General features: G+C 43.6%; 1 protein-coding gene across 1 annotated transcript in view; it reads right to left on the bottom strand.

Annotated features, from left to right (window-relative positions):
* MSH2 (mutS homolog 2) overlaps positions 1-18,974 on the bottom strand; it is a 223,791-nt gene that overhangs the window by 44,437 nt on the left and 160,380 nt on the right. Inside the window, exons 9-10 of the mRNA XM_075338034.1 lie at positions 16,097-16,220; positions 9,336-9,486 (exon numbers count right to left, since the gene is read on the bottom strand). Of these exons, the coding sequence (XP_075194149.1) occupies positions 9,336-9,486; positions 16,097-16,220 (275 nt within the window). The remainder of the gene's footprint in view (positions 1-9,335; positions 9,487-16,096; positions 16,221-18,974) is intronic.

Below are 18,974 nucleotides of genomic sequence, written 5' to 3'. Positions count from 1 at the left end.
GTTAGTGTGTGAGATCTGACTGTGTATGTGTGTGTGTGTGTGTGTGTGTGTGTGAGAGAGCTGATGTGTGCGGGGGTGTGATCACTGCAGGTCCTGCCGCTCAGTGTCGGGTGAGTGTAATTGCCGGGTGCCGCTGTGTATAATGAAGTGTCCTGTAGTATCTGTATCTTTTTTAGCTGCACGGACACTTCATTATTGATCCACGACTAGGGCTTATTTTCGGGGGAGGGCTTATATTTAAGCTTTTCTCCGAAAATGCTGAAAATCCCTGCTAGGGCTTATTTTTGGGGGAGGTCTTATTTTTGGAAAAACACTGTATTACAAGTCTGTATTGGCAGCCTTGAGGATTGAGCGACTACCACTAAAGGCCACTTTACACACAGCGACATCGCTAGCGATGCCGCTGGTGAATGTACTCGCCCCCGTCGGTTGTGCGACACGGGCAAATTGCTGCCCGTGGCGCACAACATCGCTTACACCCGTCACACGTACTTACCTGCCTAGCGACGTCGCTGTGGCCGGTGAACCGCCTCCTTTCTAAGAGGGCGGTTCGTTCGGCGTCACAGCAGCGTCACTAAGCGGCTGCCCAATAGAAGCGGAGGGGCGGAGATTAGCGGCCATAACATCCCGCCCACCTCCTTCCTTCCTCATTGCCGGCGGCCGCAGGTACGCGGTTGTTCCTCGTTCCTGTGGTGTCACACGTAGCGATGTGTGCTGCCGCAGCAATGACAAACAACATTGTACACACTACAGCAGCAACGATATTTGGGATTAGAACGACGTGTCAACGATCAACAATTAGGTAAGTACTTTTGATCGTTAACGGTTGTTTGTGCGTTTCACCCGCAACGACGTCGCTAACGAGGCCGGATGTGCGTTTCGAATTCCGTGACCCCAACGACATCTCGTTAGCGATGTCGTTGCGAGTAAAGTAGCCTTTCCACTTTCTTTCCATCTGCAGAGATGCAGTATTGTTTTCGGTATACAGACTACATGCCCCTTAATAAGCCACTGGCCACCTTCTATTCGCTCAAGTCAACAGCTAACAGACTTTTACTGGCCTTCCCTTGATCACTGCTATAGTTTTGGCTTTAGTAGGTTGCACACATTTACCAACTTGGGTTACTTTCACACATCCGGTTTTAGCAGTGCGGCTCAATCTGGCTCAAAAACCTATGCAACGGATGCGGCGAAAAAAACTGATCCGTTGCATAAGTTTTTCCATGTGGCCCATCCGTTATTTGACAGATGTGGCTTGATACTGAGCATGCGCAGTGCAAAAAAAAAAATCACATCCGGCCGCCGGATGCGTTTTTTTCCACAGGACGCTGCATCCGGCGTCCATAGGCATGCATTGTAAATCGCGCCGGATCCAGCGCGATGTGGTGTTTTCACCACACAAAAAAAGTGCCAGGCAACGTTCCATCCGGCCGCTGCATGGGCGAAATATGCTGCATCCGGCAAAAACCGGATGCAACGCAAGGCCATGCGGCACAATACGGCGCTAATGCAAGTCTATGCAGAAAAAAACGCAACCGGCGGCAAAAAGAACGGTTGCGTTTTTTCTGCAAAGCGCCGTATTGTGCCACTCAGCAAAAAACGGATGTCTGAAAGCAGCCTTAGCCATCAACTATTGGTTTCTGTTTATTTAAACACCTGATTGTACTTTCCAACACAACATTATGGTGCCCGTTTCGCAAGTATGGACTCCTACCTACAGAAACAGTTACCTTATTGCGGAATTCTCCGAGCTTTTTCAGTTCAGTTATTGGCAACAGGGACTTATAAAGTCATCATTTTTACATTTTAAAGAAAAGCAGCAAACACATGTTTTATTCACTTCCAAAAGAGGGAGGATCCAAAACACAGGTCTTGGTGTGAAGAAGGACGCTCTCACCAGACATAGCTGGCAGGGGGTCCCATTGCAGATAGTCAGATTTTCCTGGAGCAAAACGTGCATTTGTTTAATTTTAATAATTCCGCTATCGCTGTCATCGCCCCATTGTTGCGTTACCATAACACCATCGCGTTTCTGCTTTGTGGACACAATGTGTAAATAACGAGTGGGATAACGTAAGAGGGATCTGTAATACAGGAAGCACCTGGCATCTGGACAATGCAAGCGTGGCCGGGCAGGTGGCCGCACAACACTCTGCAATAATAACGCCATCCTCAATCCACGCTCTCATGGAGTGAGATTAGCTTCTGAAAAGATACAATAATCAACTATTTATACAACTATCCGCCTGGTTTTATTTGTAAGCAAAAGTGTCACAAAAAATAAACAAACGAATTGACTATAAAGTCTTAGGCTAGTTTCACACTTGCGTTGAACGGGATCCATAGCATTGCATTGTGTGACGCATGCAACGGATGCGTTGCATATAGTGGCACAACGCATGCTACAGATCGTACAAAATAACGCAGTCCGTTGTAGTTTTTTTTCCTTGACTTTACACATCTGAGCATGCGCAGTTGTGTAAAGTCAGGTGCGTTAACGGAATCCGTCAAATGACGCATTCTAACGGAATCCGCCACCATAGGCGTCCATTATAAAAACAACGAATGCCTAACGGATTCCTGCAGATTGCGTTTTTTTGACACTCCGCCAAGCGCAGAAAAACGTTACATGCTGCGTTCCATCCGCCCGATGCAGCGTCAAAATAACGACGCTGCGTTGTCCAGCGGATGCAACGCAGACACTTGCGTTACAGTGCGTCGTCCATTCAAGTCTATGGAGAATAGCGCAGTGCGTTAACGGACTGCGCTATTCTCCATAGTGAGGGACTGCGCTGAACGCAAGTGTGAAACTAGCCTTATCAGTTCTCTGTCCTCGGTAGGACTCCATTAGCAGGAGGAGGCAGCGCCAGCTACCGGGAGAGCACGGATGAGAGAAGAAAGTTTTGAAGAATGCGTTTTTCCATGACTTTGCCTTATTTAGGTTCCGTAGTCTGTAAATCCAAATGTAAGTAAAGAAATGGCAGCCTTTAGTATTGACGAAGAACCTATGTGTAGGGATGAAATAACAGGATTTAGTCCCTATAAGCTTCCATGTAAGAAGGGGCCAGGTTATCAGATACCTTGAGTATCAAAGCTCAGCAGTCAAAATAATATTGGATTCCTACATGGATATATTGCATTATCAGAAAGAGGTGCAATGCGTTAAAGTCCGGGCAAATGATTTCTTCCATGGCATAATATGAACTGTGCCAATGAACACAATACTGAAGATTCTCTGGACGTCACGTGAGCCCCAGGAGAAGGAGTGCCTCCTGGGGCTCATGTGACACTGTTACATCTGACGAGTTCTGCGTCCAATCAGCAGTGGCTTCTCTCTCTGCCTTTGGACAAATGAAGCATCAAGATGAAGTCGCAGTATAGTAGGTCATGGCTAAAGTAGCAGTGCAGCTCCAGACTAAAACTCAAAAATATAGTTTTAAAAGGTCTAAGTGTGACACCCCTGAACTAGTCAGGGTGACACACGGTACTGCACTCTTTCTTTTCTGGTGAAGCACTCAACCCTCCATGGTTCTGGGATCCTAACATTTGGTATTGCTCCATCAGCATTCAAATCCTAGTCACACCTCACACCACACCCTGTCAGGCACACCAGTGGGTGGTCTAGCTGGAACAAGGCCACTCGCCTAGGTTCAGCAGTAGCTCCAAAGAGTGAGGAGCTGGGAGTTGGAGCTCCCTGGGGAATTTTGGCTAGGTCGCAGATGGTGGTCTGGGACCGAAGGAGTCGAAGACCCGATCGCGGGGTATTCTCAAATTAGAATATCAAAAAGTTAATTTCAGTAATTCAATACAAATAGGGAAACACCTTATATAGAGTCATTACACACAGAGGGATCTATTCCTATATATTATATAGAGTCATAATGTTAGGGTGAACTCAACCAGAGATCACTAGTTGCCTACTGCCTGGCCAAATTGGTATAGGCCAAATGCATGCATAAAAGAATTCACACCAGACACAGTCGGATATGAAGTCTCTTCTTGGTCACTAGAAATGGCACCGAACAGACTGAGGAGACTCATGCATCCTCTTGATATAGGCTAGGGGCGTACACAAGTTCAGATATGCCCATTTAGTGGGACAGTTCATGGGCTAGCGAATGGTGAGATCCGTGTTGCTGTTGATTGGCGGGTCTGACCAGTGGATGAAACCATGACGATGGGAGAGACGTCATTTAGTGGATCCATGCTGATAGTTTGGTCTGTGATGTCATCTGATCTGTGGGTTGGTCTTCTAGCTTGACCAGGGGTCTTCCCTTATATGGTGGTCTTCTTTCATCTGGACATTCCTTGCATTCCAAGCAAGGTGTGGATAACAGGAAATGGCGGCCATCTTTATATCTGTGTCATGTATATGATCTGAAACCTGAATTATGTAAGGCAAATCGACATATTTCCCACAATCCCTTGTCAAGAGGTTAATTAAGTATTTGATGTAAAGGTCCTCCTCAACAATTACACACAGAGGAATCTATGCCTATATATTATATAGTCATTACACACAGAGGGATCTATTCCTATATATTATATAGAGTCATTACACACAGAGGGATCTATTCCTATATATTATATAGAGTCATTACACACAGAGGGATCTATTCTTATATATATTATATAGTCATTACACACAGAGGGATCTATTCTTATATATATTATATAGTCATTACACACAGAGGGATCTATTTTAGGTGTATATTTCTGTTAATGTTGATGATTATGGCTTACAGCCAATGGAAACCCAAAAGTCATTATCTCAGAAAATTAGATTATATAAGACAAACTGAAAAAATGATTTTACACTCATAAATGTTGGCGCCTACTGAAAAGTCTGTACAGTAAATGCCTCAATACTTGGTCGGGGGTCATTCTGCATGAATTACTGCATCGTTGCGGCGTGGCATGGAGGCGATCAGTCTGTGGCACTGCTGAGGTGTTATGGAAGCTCTAAAATTTCCTGGTAGACGGCTGCGTTGACTTTGGTCTTGATAAAACACAGTGGAGCTACACCAGCAGATGACATGGCTCCCTAAACCATCACTGATTGTGAAAACGTCACACTAGACCTCAGCAGCTTGGATTGTGGCCTCTCCACTCTTCCTCCAGAATCTGGGACCGCGATTTCCAAATGAAATGCAAAATTTATTTTCATCTGAAAACAACACCTTGGACAATGAGCAACAGTCCAGTTGTTTTCCTCCTTGGCCCAGGTAAGACGCTTCTGGTGTTGTCTATTGGTCATGAGTGGCTTGACACCAGCACAATTTTTTCCTTCCACTCAACTTACCATTAATATGCTTGGATGCAGCGCTCTGTTAACAGCCAGCTTCTTTAGCAATGACCTTTTGTGGCTTACCCTCCTTGTGGAGTGTGTCAATGATTGCCTTCTGGACATCTGTCAACTCAGCAGTCTTCCCCACGAATGTGTAGCCTACTGAACCAGACTAAGGGACCATTTTAAATGCTTAGGAAGCCTTTGCAGATGTTTTGTGGTAGTTATTCTAATTTTCTGAGATAATGACTTGGGTTTTCATTGGCTGTAAGCCATAATCATCAACATTAACAGAAATAAACAATTGAAATAGATCTCTCTGTGTGTAATGACTATATAATATACGGGAATAGATTACGCTGTGTGTAATGACTAATATATAGGAATAGATCCCTCTGTGTGTAATGACTATATAAGATATAGGAATAGATCACGTTGTGTGTAATGACTCTATATAATAGGTTTCCTTTTTGTATTGAATTACTGAAATAAATTAACTTTTTGATATTTAATTTATTGAGATGAACTTTTAGATCTATTATACGTAGCATTAACATGAATTTTCTTGTGAAAAATGGACGAAATATTAGATACCCACATTCATTATTTCAGACGTTCTGGTTACGCCTGTATTGATTTCCGAAGCCTCTGGCATTCAGGACCACTGACACGCACTGCCGTCTGTTACCATGATGGCGCAGCCTGCTACCTTCCACGGACCGGAAGACTGAAATCACATGAGCCTGGAGATGGTCACGGGACCCATGCGCCGACAAATCCAGGAAAAGTGACGCAAATCCACACTTGTCTACACGCTTGATCATTAAACACCTGCCCACAGAATGTAAACCACTCAAAACACATGTCTCTCATCTATACCTCCCTGAGGAATTCAATAGAGGCGAAACGAGCATCGGGGCCACAGGGAAGCAAGTTCAACACCCTGACAGCCAGGTATTTTCAGTCCATACTTACACTACTGCTGATCATTTTTGGGAGGTTTTACCAATTGCACCACAGAACTTTTCTATAGGTTACCTAGCCATCTATAGGAATGCCACACTGAATAACTTCACTTGTATTAGTTTTTCACACCTTGGGCACCATGAACAACATGAACCTGTTTAGGATGAACCCTGTTTGGTCATTACTGGACCCATTCCCTGGAACATTCGAAAAAAACAGCTTCTAATGATTCTCATACGACCGATCACTGTTATTTACTTGCTACCAGTCCTCGATTCGACATCTTTAGAAAGCTATATATTCCTAGGCCAGACGAATAGTTTGACAACCTCCTCAGTATATGTGATTCTTCAGAGATGTGTAAATGAAATGTCAGGACGGCTTGATAACATGACTCACAAAACGACCTGGGGATGACTCAAGCGGAAGCAGCCTTGTTACCATTTGTAAACCAGAATAGATGCCGTATTAGCCCGTAATGCCTTCTTTTTTGATTTGTGCTTCCAATTTCATACAGTGACTCATTTCACATACACTTCCAAAAAGAACAAAGTCTACAAAGGCAAGAGAGATGCGTTGTGTTAACATCTAAGAGTTGAAGACTTCAGTAAACCTCGAGAACCTTTTCTTAAAATGTTTGTAAAATCTACAATGTGCATCAAAACTTAGAACTTGTCAAAGCTTGAAACATTTATCCTCCGATACCGTGGGAAGAAATAGCAGTGATCAAGGGAGATGTGGAAAATCCTTTGTTAGGCATTTTTTTTTTTATCTGGTTGTTTCCTTTGCTTCTTTCCTTATCCTTTTCGATCAGTTGATGGATTGTATAACGCAGAGTTATGTAGTTAGGATGTCAGGAAGAAAATGTGTGATTCAAAGAAATAAATCAGCTCCATTATTAGTGGCCATACATTCAATTTGTTGAACAAAAACAGTCCTAAAAAAAGGTCAAAAATGCTATCAGCCTGCAGAAAAGGGGATTAAATCTGCAGGTTAAAAGTTGTGCAGCCGCAACACTGAAAGCCTGGCTACTGGGAGGAAAATAACTTTATCCCTCCAGGAAGCCTCGGGCTTTCAGTCATAGGGACACAGCCAAAGCTTTTTCAGTCATCACTCCATACATAGTGAGCGGCGGCTGTATCCACAACCCCGGCACTGACTGACAGCCGGCTGATGACTGAAAGCTCCTGCCGACTGAAAGCTCCAGTCACACCTTTAAGACTGAAAGCCTGAGGCTGCAAGGAGGAGGAGTAAAGTTCATTAAATCCTGGAAGCTGGGCTTTTGATACAGTGACCAGGCAGTTTTAGGCCCTGTGCGCACTAGAAAAAGAAAATTCCACAGGCTCTGAAAGATTACCGCACCCGCGGTAAAAAAACGCGGCAAACCGCAACCCGAATGCGGTTTTACTGCGGGTTGTTCCCTGCAGTTTTTGACCATTATCTATGGCAAAAACCGCAGGTACCTGCAGAAAAGAACTGACATGCAATTCTTTTTGCTGCAGACAACATGCAGCAAAACCTGTTGGTGAAAAAAAACGCAGTGTGCGCACAGCATAGGTTTTGCTGGGGGAAGGACTAAAGCAAGCTTATGAACATTTTCTGTAGCGAAACATGCAGCAAAACCGAGGTAAAAAACGCATAGTGCACACAGTGCCTTAGACTGATATTAATCTTAGGATTAACCCCATATTCGTAGGTCAATTGCTTTTTGTGACCATGACAAGTTCTCTTTAAGCAACGCCTTAGATAGTCCGAAAGATTTTACTTCTGCAAAGTCTCTCGGATAAACTTGTCATAAAACTCTAACTCCATCTGAGCTCAGCTCCCAAGTCTGATGGCTCTCTTAGGGTGGATTTAGACGAACGTATAAAATCGGTCCAAGATCGGATCGCAATGTACAGACTGGTCACGCATCTCCCAACCTAAACATGACAGGTGGCTACGGCCAGTCTGAGCATTGTGCTCCGATCTGGTACAGAGTAATCTGAATGCACCCTTACACAGAGATGGAAGTAGGAGGACGGAGATAGCAGAAGACAGCAGGAGGGGGTTGTACACGGCTGATCATCAACGAGAGGGGGGAAAGCATTTTATTTATTAGGTAGGGCATCTCACTCATGCTGTAGTGAGGAAAGCTCATGAAGAAGAAATTGATTAATGAAACAGTTAAAACTTTAAGCCACTGCAGAAGGCTGGGATGTATTTATCCTTACCAAGGGTGATGTCACGCTCCAAGATGGAAAAGTCCGAAAGCACCGTGTGATACTGACGTTCAGACTTATGAGTATCTGAAGCACTACTAAAAACTTCACACAAAAAGGGAAACCCAGGGGATACCTTAACAAAGGTGGGCCCTAGCACTAGTGAAGGGGGTGGGGGGGGGAAATGGGACAACTCCTGCAGTGTCTTCAAGCTGTAGCTGAGCTCCCTAGCGTACCTATACAGGGTGTTAGAACCAGTCGCCGAACCAGAATACCTAATCCCTCACTAGCCCTGCAAACACCCTGGCTAGTGAGATGGCCGACGAGAGACACTAGTCCCACCGCTGAACTAATAAACATGGAAGGGAAGGAAAGAGACAGGGATAAACAGAAGGCTACAAAAACAAAATCCACGGCGGCAGACAGACTCCAAAGTATTAGAGGGATGGGCACAGGACAGTACCCCAGCAGCTCCTTCCACCAGAACAGCCAGAAAAGAATGAATTCTATCAACAGCAAAGATTGCTGGGAAACGCCACTACTTAAACTTAAGGGGGTGTGGTTACAAAGCAGCTGAGTTGCACTGCAATGAGCTGCTGGCCACAAAACTGACTAACTCAAAAGCACCAAAATCTGTTGATTTTTCCACTACATGTGGACAAGGTTTGATTCACATATAGGTAACATATTCCATAGCAAAATCATTAGTGAAAGTCCATGCAAAAAATGGGCCGCTTCAAAACATACATTTTGATGGCAATAGGATCGGCTAGATTTTGTATAGAAAAAAAAACCTCATCGTATCAGATACTTTATAAAAGAGAAGCCGGGATGAATGTGTGAGTGGACCTAGTACAAAGAGGAGCAGTAAAATGTGATACCTGTTTGTGAACCGCACTCCGTTCTTCTGAAAATCAATGGTAGTGAACTTCTTGTTATTTCTCAGAGCCTTTTCCTCCTTAGAGGTCACCCGGAAATAGTGACCAAGCTGCGCGTTTGATTCTAGTTTTATGCTTTTTCCGGGATCCAGACCTATTTATCGGGGACAGAAAACGGAAGAGAAAAATCAAGGAAAGTCCTTAACCGCTGTCATATACAAAACCTTACTTATCAGCGGTTAATGAAGTTTCCCTGGACTTATTAGCACAAGGATAACCCATGCCTTTGTCATGTCGCTTTTAGGTCTGCACAACCATTTCCAGTGCCCATATGTGCAGCCAATTAATGCTATCATCTGACAGGGCCGGCGCAGAGCGGTCTCGGGGGAGCACTTAGTAGACAGCACTGTATATGGAGGAGTCACACTGACACTGGCAGACAAACGGCATTTTCTTTTCCTCCTGTGCAATGGAGAAAGGATGTTATTTTCATGTCAGTGTCGGTGCTGACAAGGCATGCTGATGTGCACATTCTCATACCCTCTATTAATCGACATTAGTTAGCCGACTCTGAAATACATAATTAAAATGAATAACTGGTGAAGTCTCAATAGCTGCCGAGCAGCTGACAATGAAGGAGCTGAAGGGTGAAGTCGGAGTCAATGAACGAGCCGCAAGATTTACACTAATTAAAGGGAAACAAGTCGAATGGGCCGTGTTGGGGGGGGATGGCCCACCACACCCACTGCATTACGAGCCCGTCAATAGTGATGTCCATCAGCAGCCAAGTACAAGCCCAACCGAATATTTACTAAATGCACCTTTAACCTCACCCTCCTGAACACTGGACAGGCGGTCTACCACGCTAGGTGCGGCAAAGTACCAACTGAACAGCTAAAGGTAAGGGGACCCCTGCATCCAGGGAAGGGGGGAGATTGTGACCCTTGACCAAACCTACCACTGGTTCCTGGGGTTCCTTCACCACCCAAGACAGGTTCCACCTACAGTCATATGAAAAAGTTTGGGCACCCCTATTAAATGTTAATCTTTTTTTCTTTATAACAATTTGGGTTTTTGCCATTTCAGCTTCATATATCTGATATATATATATATATATATATAACTGATGGTCTGAGTAATATTTCTGGATTGAAATGAGGTTTATTGCACTAACAGAAAATGTGCAATCCGCATTTAAACAAAATTTGACCGATGCAAAAGTATGGGCACCCTTATCAATTTCTTGATTTGAACACTCCTAACTACTTTTTACTGACTTACTAAAGCACTAAATTGGCTTTGTAACCTCATTGAACTTCATAGGCAGGTGTATCCAATCATGAGAAAAGGTATTTAAGGTGGCCACTTGCAAGTTGTTCTCCTATTTGAATCTCCTATGAAGAGTGGCATCATGGGCTCCTCAAAATAACTCAAATGATCTGAAAACAAAGATTATTCAACATAGTTGTTCAGGGGAAGGTACAAAAAGTTGTCTCAGAGATTTAAACTGTCAGTTTCCACTGTAAGGAACATAGTAAGGAAATGGAAGAACACAGGTACAGTTCTTGTTAAGCCTAGAAGTGGCAGGCCAAGAAAAATATCAGAAAGGCAGAGAAGAAGAATGGTGAGAACAGTCAAGGACAATCCACAGACCACCTCCAAAGACCTGCAGCATCATCTTGCTGCAGATGGTGTGAATGTGCATTGGTCAACAATACAGCGCACTTTGCACAAGGAGAAGCTGTATGGGAGAGTGATGCGAAAGAAGCAGTTTCTACAAGCACGCCACAAACAGTCGCCTGAGGTATGCAAAAGCACATTTGGGCAAGCCAGTTTCATCAGTCCACATGACCTTCTTCCAAAATGTAACAAAGATTGAGTTATTTGGTCATACAAAAAGGCGTTATGCATGGAGGCAAAAAAACCCATGGCATTTTAAGAAAAGCACTTGCTACCCACAGTAAAATTTGGTGGAGGTTCCATCATGCTTTGGGGCTGTGTGGCCAATGCCGGCACCGGGAATCTTGTTAAAGTTGAGGGTCGCATGGATTCAACTCAGTATCAGCAGATTCTTGACAATAATGTGCAAGAATCAGTGACGAAGTTGAAGTTACGCAGGGGATGGATATTTCAGCAAGATAATGATCCAAAACACCGCTCCAAATCTACTCAGGCATTCATGCAGAGGAAAAATTACAATGTTCTGGAATGGCCATCCCAGTCCCCAGACCTGAATATCATTAAACATCTGTGGGATGATTTGAAGCGGCTGTCCATGCTCGGCGACCATCAAACTTAACTGAACTGGAATTGTTTTGTAAACAGGAAAGATCAAATATACCTTCATCCAGGATCCAGGAACTCATTAAAAGCTACAGGAAGCGACTAAAGGCTGTTATTTTTGCAAAAGGAGGATCTAAAAATATTAATGTCACTTTTTGTTGAGGTGCCCATACTTTTGCACCAGTCAAATTTTGTTTAAATGCGGATTGCACATTTTCTGTTAGTACAATAAACCTCATTTCAATCCAGAAATATTACTCAGTCCATCAGTTATTAGATATATGAAACTGAAATAGCTGTTGCAAAAACCCAAATTGTTATAAAGACAAAAGGTTAACATTAATAGGGGTGCCCAAACTTTTTCATATGACTATGTGCCAAACCAGATACCTGACCTTAGGAATCCCTAGTGCTGGGCCCCAAGTAGGGAACGGATGGGATGAGCTCTTCGTCAACCCCACCAAATGCTAAAGCAAGACAACAAGGGGGACACGCAGGGGAAAATGCATGATTTCAAAGGCAGGAGTTCAGCAAGCTTCCACAACGATACTACAGATGAGAGCAAGCCACCAGCTTGCAACCAGAGCTAGAATGACCTGAATAATATCACAAGCACAAGTCCAGGGAACATCGGACTATTTACGCACCAAGAGAATACTGATGAGCAGCAACTGGATGGAAGGACAGTTCCTGCTGAGTCCAAAAGAGGGAGAGATGAAAATTCAGCAAGAAAGCTACCTATTACAATGAATACTGACAGCAGGAACAACAGAAAGTCAGGGAGCATTTTGCATAGTCAAACACTGATCTTTAAATAGCCAGAAACCACACGAACTGTCACCCATGACAGTCCTTTTCTACATTGCCAGCGATCTGCATCGAGTGACCAAACTGAATCCGGATCAAAGAAAAAAAAACAAAAAAGAGGGGAGAAAAGCCCCACCGTGCAGTGGTCTGGATTGTTTCATCTGTGGGTGCATCGATCCATGCAGCTGACAAACGGTATTAGTATAGGAAAACAGGAGTTGTGGGAGGATCAGAGTAGATTATGTTGTATTCAATTGGATAGCCCAGTTATTAACTTCATGGAATAAAGATTGACATTTTATCCAAGGATGTACTGATCCTCCCAACTCCTGGTAATTGCTGCAGAGAATAATGTAGATCGAGTGGGGGCTTATTTAGTAAGAAACCCCCTATTTTATGCCACGTGAGCCCTACAAGCGGTGGCCACTAATGGCTGCTGCACGCTACATTCCCAGCTGGTGGCAGAAGATGAATAAAAGCTTTTTATGTGCTATCAAAAAAAGACCGATTGCTAAAATCAGACTTTTATGATTAATGCCTAATATATACCGTGTTTCCCAGAATATTAGACAGGATCTTATACTATTGTATGCTCTGAAAGATGCTCTAGGGCTTATTTTCAGGGGATGTGTTATATTTTCGCCTTTACAACAATCCACATTTATTCTTAGGGGAAAAAAAAAAATCCACATTTATTCAAATCTAATCACGTCATCACATTCTGGGACAGCAACATTTTGTGTTAACCCCATTACTGGTTTAGATGCACATTTCTTATCTGATCTGCTATTCTCATGGTGCAGAACCAGTCCTATAGTGGTGGGTATGTACCATTTTTACAAAGGTTTAAATTATCTGCTAAAATTCATTATTCTCTATGTACTGCTAAGTTTACCCCCAAAAGACAGCAAACACCCCCTAAAAGAATTGCACTTACCAACCCTAAACAATTAGAGTTGGCAAGTAAATGGGCTCTCACATACAAATCTGTCTGTCATGTCCCCTGCGTTCTAAGCGGTTGGCTCCCCCTGGTGGCTGGAAGCAGGATCAGTCGCATGGAGTGATACTGGTACCCGCTCTGTTTGTGAGAGCTGAAGTGCAATAGTGCTGGAGCGTCGAGGGACCTGTCAGCAATGCAGATCTCTAAGTGAGAGCCCATCCACCATCGGCACTTGCCAACTGTAACTTTTTGAAGTCTGGTGAGATTTTTTTTTCAAGGGGGGGGGGGTGAGGGGGTTTGCTTTCTCTTGGGGGGGGTGTCTTTCTGTGATTAATAGTTTTGCTGTATTCTTTAACTTTTTTTTTAGCTGATTGAACACTTTCTTATAGAGCCGCAACACTAGCGCTTATGTTTAGAGTAGGGATTATATTTTAGGCATACTGAAAAAAGCCCAAAAATCCTTCCAGGGTTTATTTTTCGGGTAAGACTCATTCTCAGGGATACAAGGTATAGGATTTTTTTTTCCTAGAAAAAACATTGAATTTTTCCTCTAACCCTAATGCTAGATGCTCCTTTTAGCAGCCACAGAGGAATGGATTGGCTCAGACTTATTGACTTGTACAGGAGAGCTTTTCTGGCATGCGGTGATCTGTGCAGAGCTCAGCAGGGAGGGGAAGAAGGTGAGCTGTGACATCACCTACAGTGAGTGCTGGATCCGGTTATCTACAGTATGTAGAGGTGTTATCAGTCAGTGTAATCCTGCCTGTAATGAGAAGACGTCTGTACAGAACTGAAGCATCAGTATAGTGTTTGGCTTAGGGGCCAGAATGAAAGTTGCGAGAATTCAGATATATACCGTCATGGCCAAAACTTTTTAGACAGACACAAAATTTTGGTTTTCACAGTTTGTTGCTCCAGTGTTATTTTTCTCTTATAGTTAGATGTTTCTATGGTTACTGAATCAGCATTTCATAAGTTCTTACACTTTTTTTGACAAGTTTATGAAGACTTAATATTTCCGGTGTTGATTCCTATTTTTCAAGACTTCACAACGTCGCCCTGTCAGCGGGATGTCAGCTTCTGGGCCAAATCCTGACTGATGACAACACATTCTCAACTAATCAGTGCTCGGAGTTCATCAGAATTTCCATGCTTTTCTTTGTCCTTCTGCTTTTTAGTGCTTGACCACAGGTTCTCAACGGGACGGAGATCTGGAAGCTTTCCTGGCCATGAACCCCACATTTCAATGTTTTGTTCACTGAGCGACTTAGTTACCAATTTTCCCTTGTGACATGATCTCCCTCATGATAGAAAAAGCATTGCCCCTCTCCAAATTGCTCTAGGATCATTAACCCCTTCACCCCCAGGGCGATTTAATGGGTTTTTTTTCCGCTCCCCTTCTTCCGAGAGCCTTAACTTTTTTATTTTTCTGCCAATCTTGCCATATGAGGGCTTAGTTTTTGGTGGGACGAGTTCTACTTTTGAAGGAAACCATTACTTTTACTATACAGTGTACTGGAAAACGGCAAAAAAAAATCCAAGTGCAAAAAAAAAAACATTGCAAAAAAAAGTGCGATTGCATGATTGGTTTTGGGATAGTTTATTCAAAGTGTTCTCTATATGGCAAACCTGATGTGTGGGTGTGATGCCTGAGGTCGGTGCGAGTTTGTTGACACCAAACATGTATAGGTCTACTGTTATCTAAAGGGGTTAGAAAAATTCAGAAATATGTCCAAAAAAGGACGCACTTTTGCACCATTTTCAGTGATCCGTAACGTTCTAATTTTTCGGCATCTAAGGCTCAGTGACTGCTTATTTTTTGCTTCTTGAAGTGACGTTTTTAACGGTACCATTTTTGAGAAGATGCTACGCTTTGATCGCCTGTTATCGCATTTTGCGCAAAATTCGCAGCGACCAAAAAGAACGTAATTTTGGCATTTGGAATCTTTTGTTGCTACGCCGTTTACCGATCGGATTAATTGATTTTATATTTTGATAGATCGGGTGTTTCTGAGCGCAACAATACCAAATGTGTGTAAATTTTTTTTAACAGTTTAATTTTCAATGGGGGTGAATGGGGGGGGGTGATTTCAACTTTTAGGTTTTTTTATTTTTTAAAAACTTTAAAAAATTTTTTTTATTTTACTAGTCCCCATAGGGGACTAACGATCAGCTGTCTGATCGCTCTTCCATTTCTCCAGATCACAGCTATACAGCTGAGATCTGCAGAAAAGCAGCTCTCCTATTACAAACGGCGGTCTGCTGGGTGTAAGAGGAAGTGACTCATGATCGCTACAGGAGTCATCACATGACCCTATACTACCATGGCAAAAATCAGCTACACGTGATCATGTGATGGAGCGGGTAAATGAATGCGTACCGCGGCGCGCTATTACATTGTGCTGTGACATTTTCACAGAGCGCTGGAAGGGGTTAACAGGCGCAAGTGAGTAGAGAATCCACTCGTGCTTGAGAACCACACATGTCAGCTGTTCAAATCAGCTGATATGTGCTGCGATCGCAGCCAGCGGCAGCAGGCAAGCATTAACCTGACACAATCCATGACGTACCCAGTATGTTATGTGTCGTGAAGAGGTTAAACTGGCACTGACTGCAGGGCATTGGTGGAGCCTTGTTAATAAAAAAAATATAAAAGTAGTAGACAGTGCCAGATTCGTTGCAAACTGGCAGCATCTGATGAACCCCATTGACTTATAATGAGGACTGCACTCACCAAGCTCTCTAGCTGCACCATTAAGCGTAGACTGCATGTTTTTCTCAAGCTCATCCATCTGTTCTCTCAATTCAGTCAAGTTGGGATCAAAAGAAGGTTTCACAAGAAATTCATGATTTTCCACCTAGAAGAAAAAAAAAAGTAATCACAGAATGAGTTAAATTAAATCTACATAAAACCGCGCTTATCGAATCTATCCCATGCACAGGTCCTTTTTAAGGATGGATTCACACACAGCATTTTGCAGCGTTTGTGCTGCCTTGTTGTTGGCATTTTCTTTTTGGTTGACAAAACTGTAACCGTATGTTACTGAATGGGTGTATGAAATTTGAGAGGTTTACATTCAAAGCAATTTTGTTCGTTACAGTTTGGTGCTTTATGAAGTCTGTGGTGTTTACTTTCAGTAGAGTGATCCAAGAATGGCATTTTCCCCATTGGCATCTCTATAGAATCACTAGAGCTTTCTAAAAGCCACTGGATTCTCTTCCATCCTCCATGACGACAACACTGAACTGGTGGATGTTAGAGACCTTGCGCTCCTCCACCTTCCATTTGAGGAGGCCCCAGAGATGCTCAATAGGGTTTAGGTCTGGAGACGCTTGGCCAGTCCAGCACCTTTACCTCCAGTTTCTTTAGCAAGGCAATGGTCGTCTTAGAGGAGTGTTTGGGGTTATGTTGGAATACTGTCCTATGGCCCAGCGTCCGAAGGGAAGGGATCATGCTCTGCTTCAGTATGTCACAGTACATGTTGGCATTCATGGTTCCCTCAATGACCCCCCCCCCCACCCCTGTAACCTCTGCAGCAATGCTGGCAGCACTCATGTCTGTTTTGAAAAGACGACCTCTGGATATGATGCTGAGCATGAGCACTCAACTTCTAGGCCTATTCTGAGTGGAACCTGTCTTGTTAAACCGCTGTATGGTCTTGGCCACCGTGCTGCAGCTAAGTGTCAGGGTGATGGCAATCTTCTTATAGCCTCAGCCATCTTTACGTAAAAGCAGCAATTCTTTTTTCAGATCCTCAGAGAATTATTTGCCATGAGGAGCCATATTGAACTCTTTGACCAGTATGAGAGTGTGTGAGCGATAACACCAAATGTAACCCACCTGCCCCCCCCCCCATTCACACCTGACACCTTGTAACACTGATCAATCACATGACACTAGGAAGGGAATATGGCTAATTGGGCACAATTTGGCCATTTTCACTTAGGGTGTACTCACTTTTTGGTTATGTAGAGGGCAACAAATTTACACTGTTATACAAGCTGTACACTGAATCCTGTACATTGTATCAAAATGTCAGATCTGCAGTGTTGTGCCATGAAAAGATATAAAATATTTACAAAAATGAGAAGGGTGTACTCACTTTTGTGATAGACCTTATACAAATAAGCTCTTCTGCAAATAAAAACACTCTAGTGCCACATTTAGGGTATGTGCACACAATGTCTTTCAAGCAGATTTAGCCTGCAATCACCAGGAAAGATTCAAAAAGAAGAGAAAAGAATCGCAGTATATAGGGATCAGCCAATAAGATTTTTGTTCAATTCACAAACAATTTTATTGATACAAAATGTATGCATACATAGTGTCCACACAAGACCGTGAAAAAGTTAAAAACATTTAAAATATGACTCTGCCCTGATTATTTGCACTGTCAGGTTACCAGATATATGTATTGCCGGTGATTTGCCGACAGCATAGGTTTATAACAACATACTTTCATTTAGTAGACATTGAATTTACTTTACAATTGATATTTTTATTTATGATCAACTTGTTTCGTATGCAGTCCTATATATTCATAAGTACCGTATTTTTCGCTTTATAAGACGCACCCCAAATTTAGACATAAAAAAGGTAAAAATAACTAAAAATAGGGTCTGTCTTATACTCCGGTGTTCTCTTACTGGAAGGGGGCAGCAGTGGTGGTGAAGCAGGGTCACAGGAGGCAGAGGTTGTGCTGGCAGGCACGGCGGGACAGTGGCCGTGGCGTCCGTGGTGGCAGGAGCCGCAGCAGCGGGTGAGTCATGCAGCAGGCCGGTGCGGTGAGTGTCCCAGTGTCCGCAGTCCCAGTTCAAATGATGGCGCCTGGAGCAGCGCATGCGCAGATGGAGCTCTAATCCAAGGGCTCCATCTGCGCACGCGCTGACTCCCAAAACAGCGCGTGCGCAGATGGAGCTCTCATCCAAGAGCTCCATTTGCGCACGTGCCCGCTACCGGCGTCATCATTTGAAACTGGGACCGCGGACAAATTGGGTAACCTGCTGCACAGCCGCCCACACGCACAGAGTGGCAGCCAGCCCGCACACAGGCACCCGGCTGCCGCCCGCACGCAGCCGCAGGCACCCGACTGCCGCCCGCACGCAGCCGCAGGCACCCGACTGCCGCCCGCACGCAGCCGCAGGCACCCGACTGCCTGATCGCTGCACAGACAGGACCCCCAGGTAAAGCTATATTCGGATTTTAAGACGCACCCCTCATTTTCCTCCCAAATTTTTGGGAGGAAAAGTGCGTCTTATAATCCGAAAAATACGGTAGGTATTTCTTATAGATATATTAATGCAAAGAAACTTTTTTTTCTGATATGTGTATAAGCTGGCCGGTTCACTAGGATCTGCAGGATGTATTGCGGTTGTGTGCGCTTTGACACAGATCTGTCTATTTACGCTGCCAGGCTATCAGACATACATATTGTCGGCAATTTGCAGATAAAATAGTTTTATAAGATAGACTTGTTTTCATCTAGTGGATATTGAGCCTGCTTTACAGAGTATTGGTGCTGAGTAAATCCTTTGGGATGTGTATGTGACGTACCTGAACAACCCGTTTTTTCAACCCAACCCTTATGCAGGTTGATTCAACATTTACAATG

Source organism: Anomaloglossus baeobatrachus, chromosome 3, assembly GCF_048569485.1.
Source record: "Anomaloglossus baeobatrachus isolate aAnoBae1 chromosome 3, aAnoBae1.hap1, whole genome shotgun sequence".
NCBI classification, from domain to species: domain Eukaryota; kingdom Metazoa; phylum Chordata; class Amphibia; order Anura; family Aromobatidae; genus Anomaloglossus; species Anomaloglossus baeobatrachus.
This window is presented reverse-complemented; position numbering and strand designations above follow the sequence as displayed.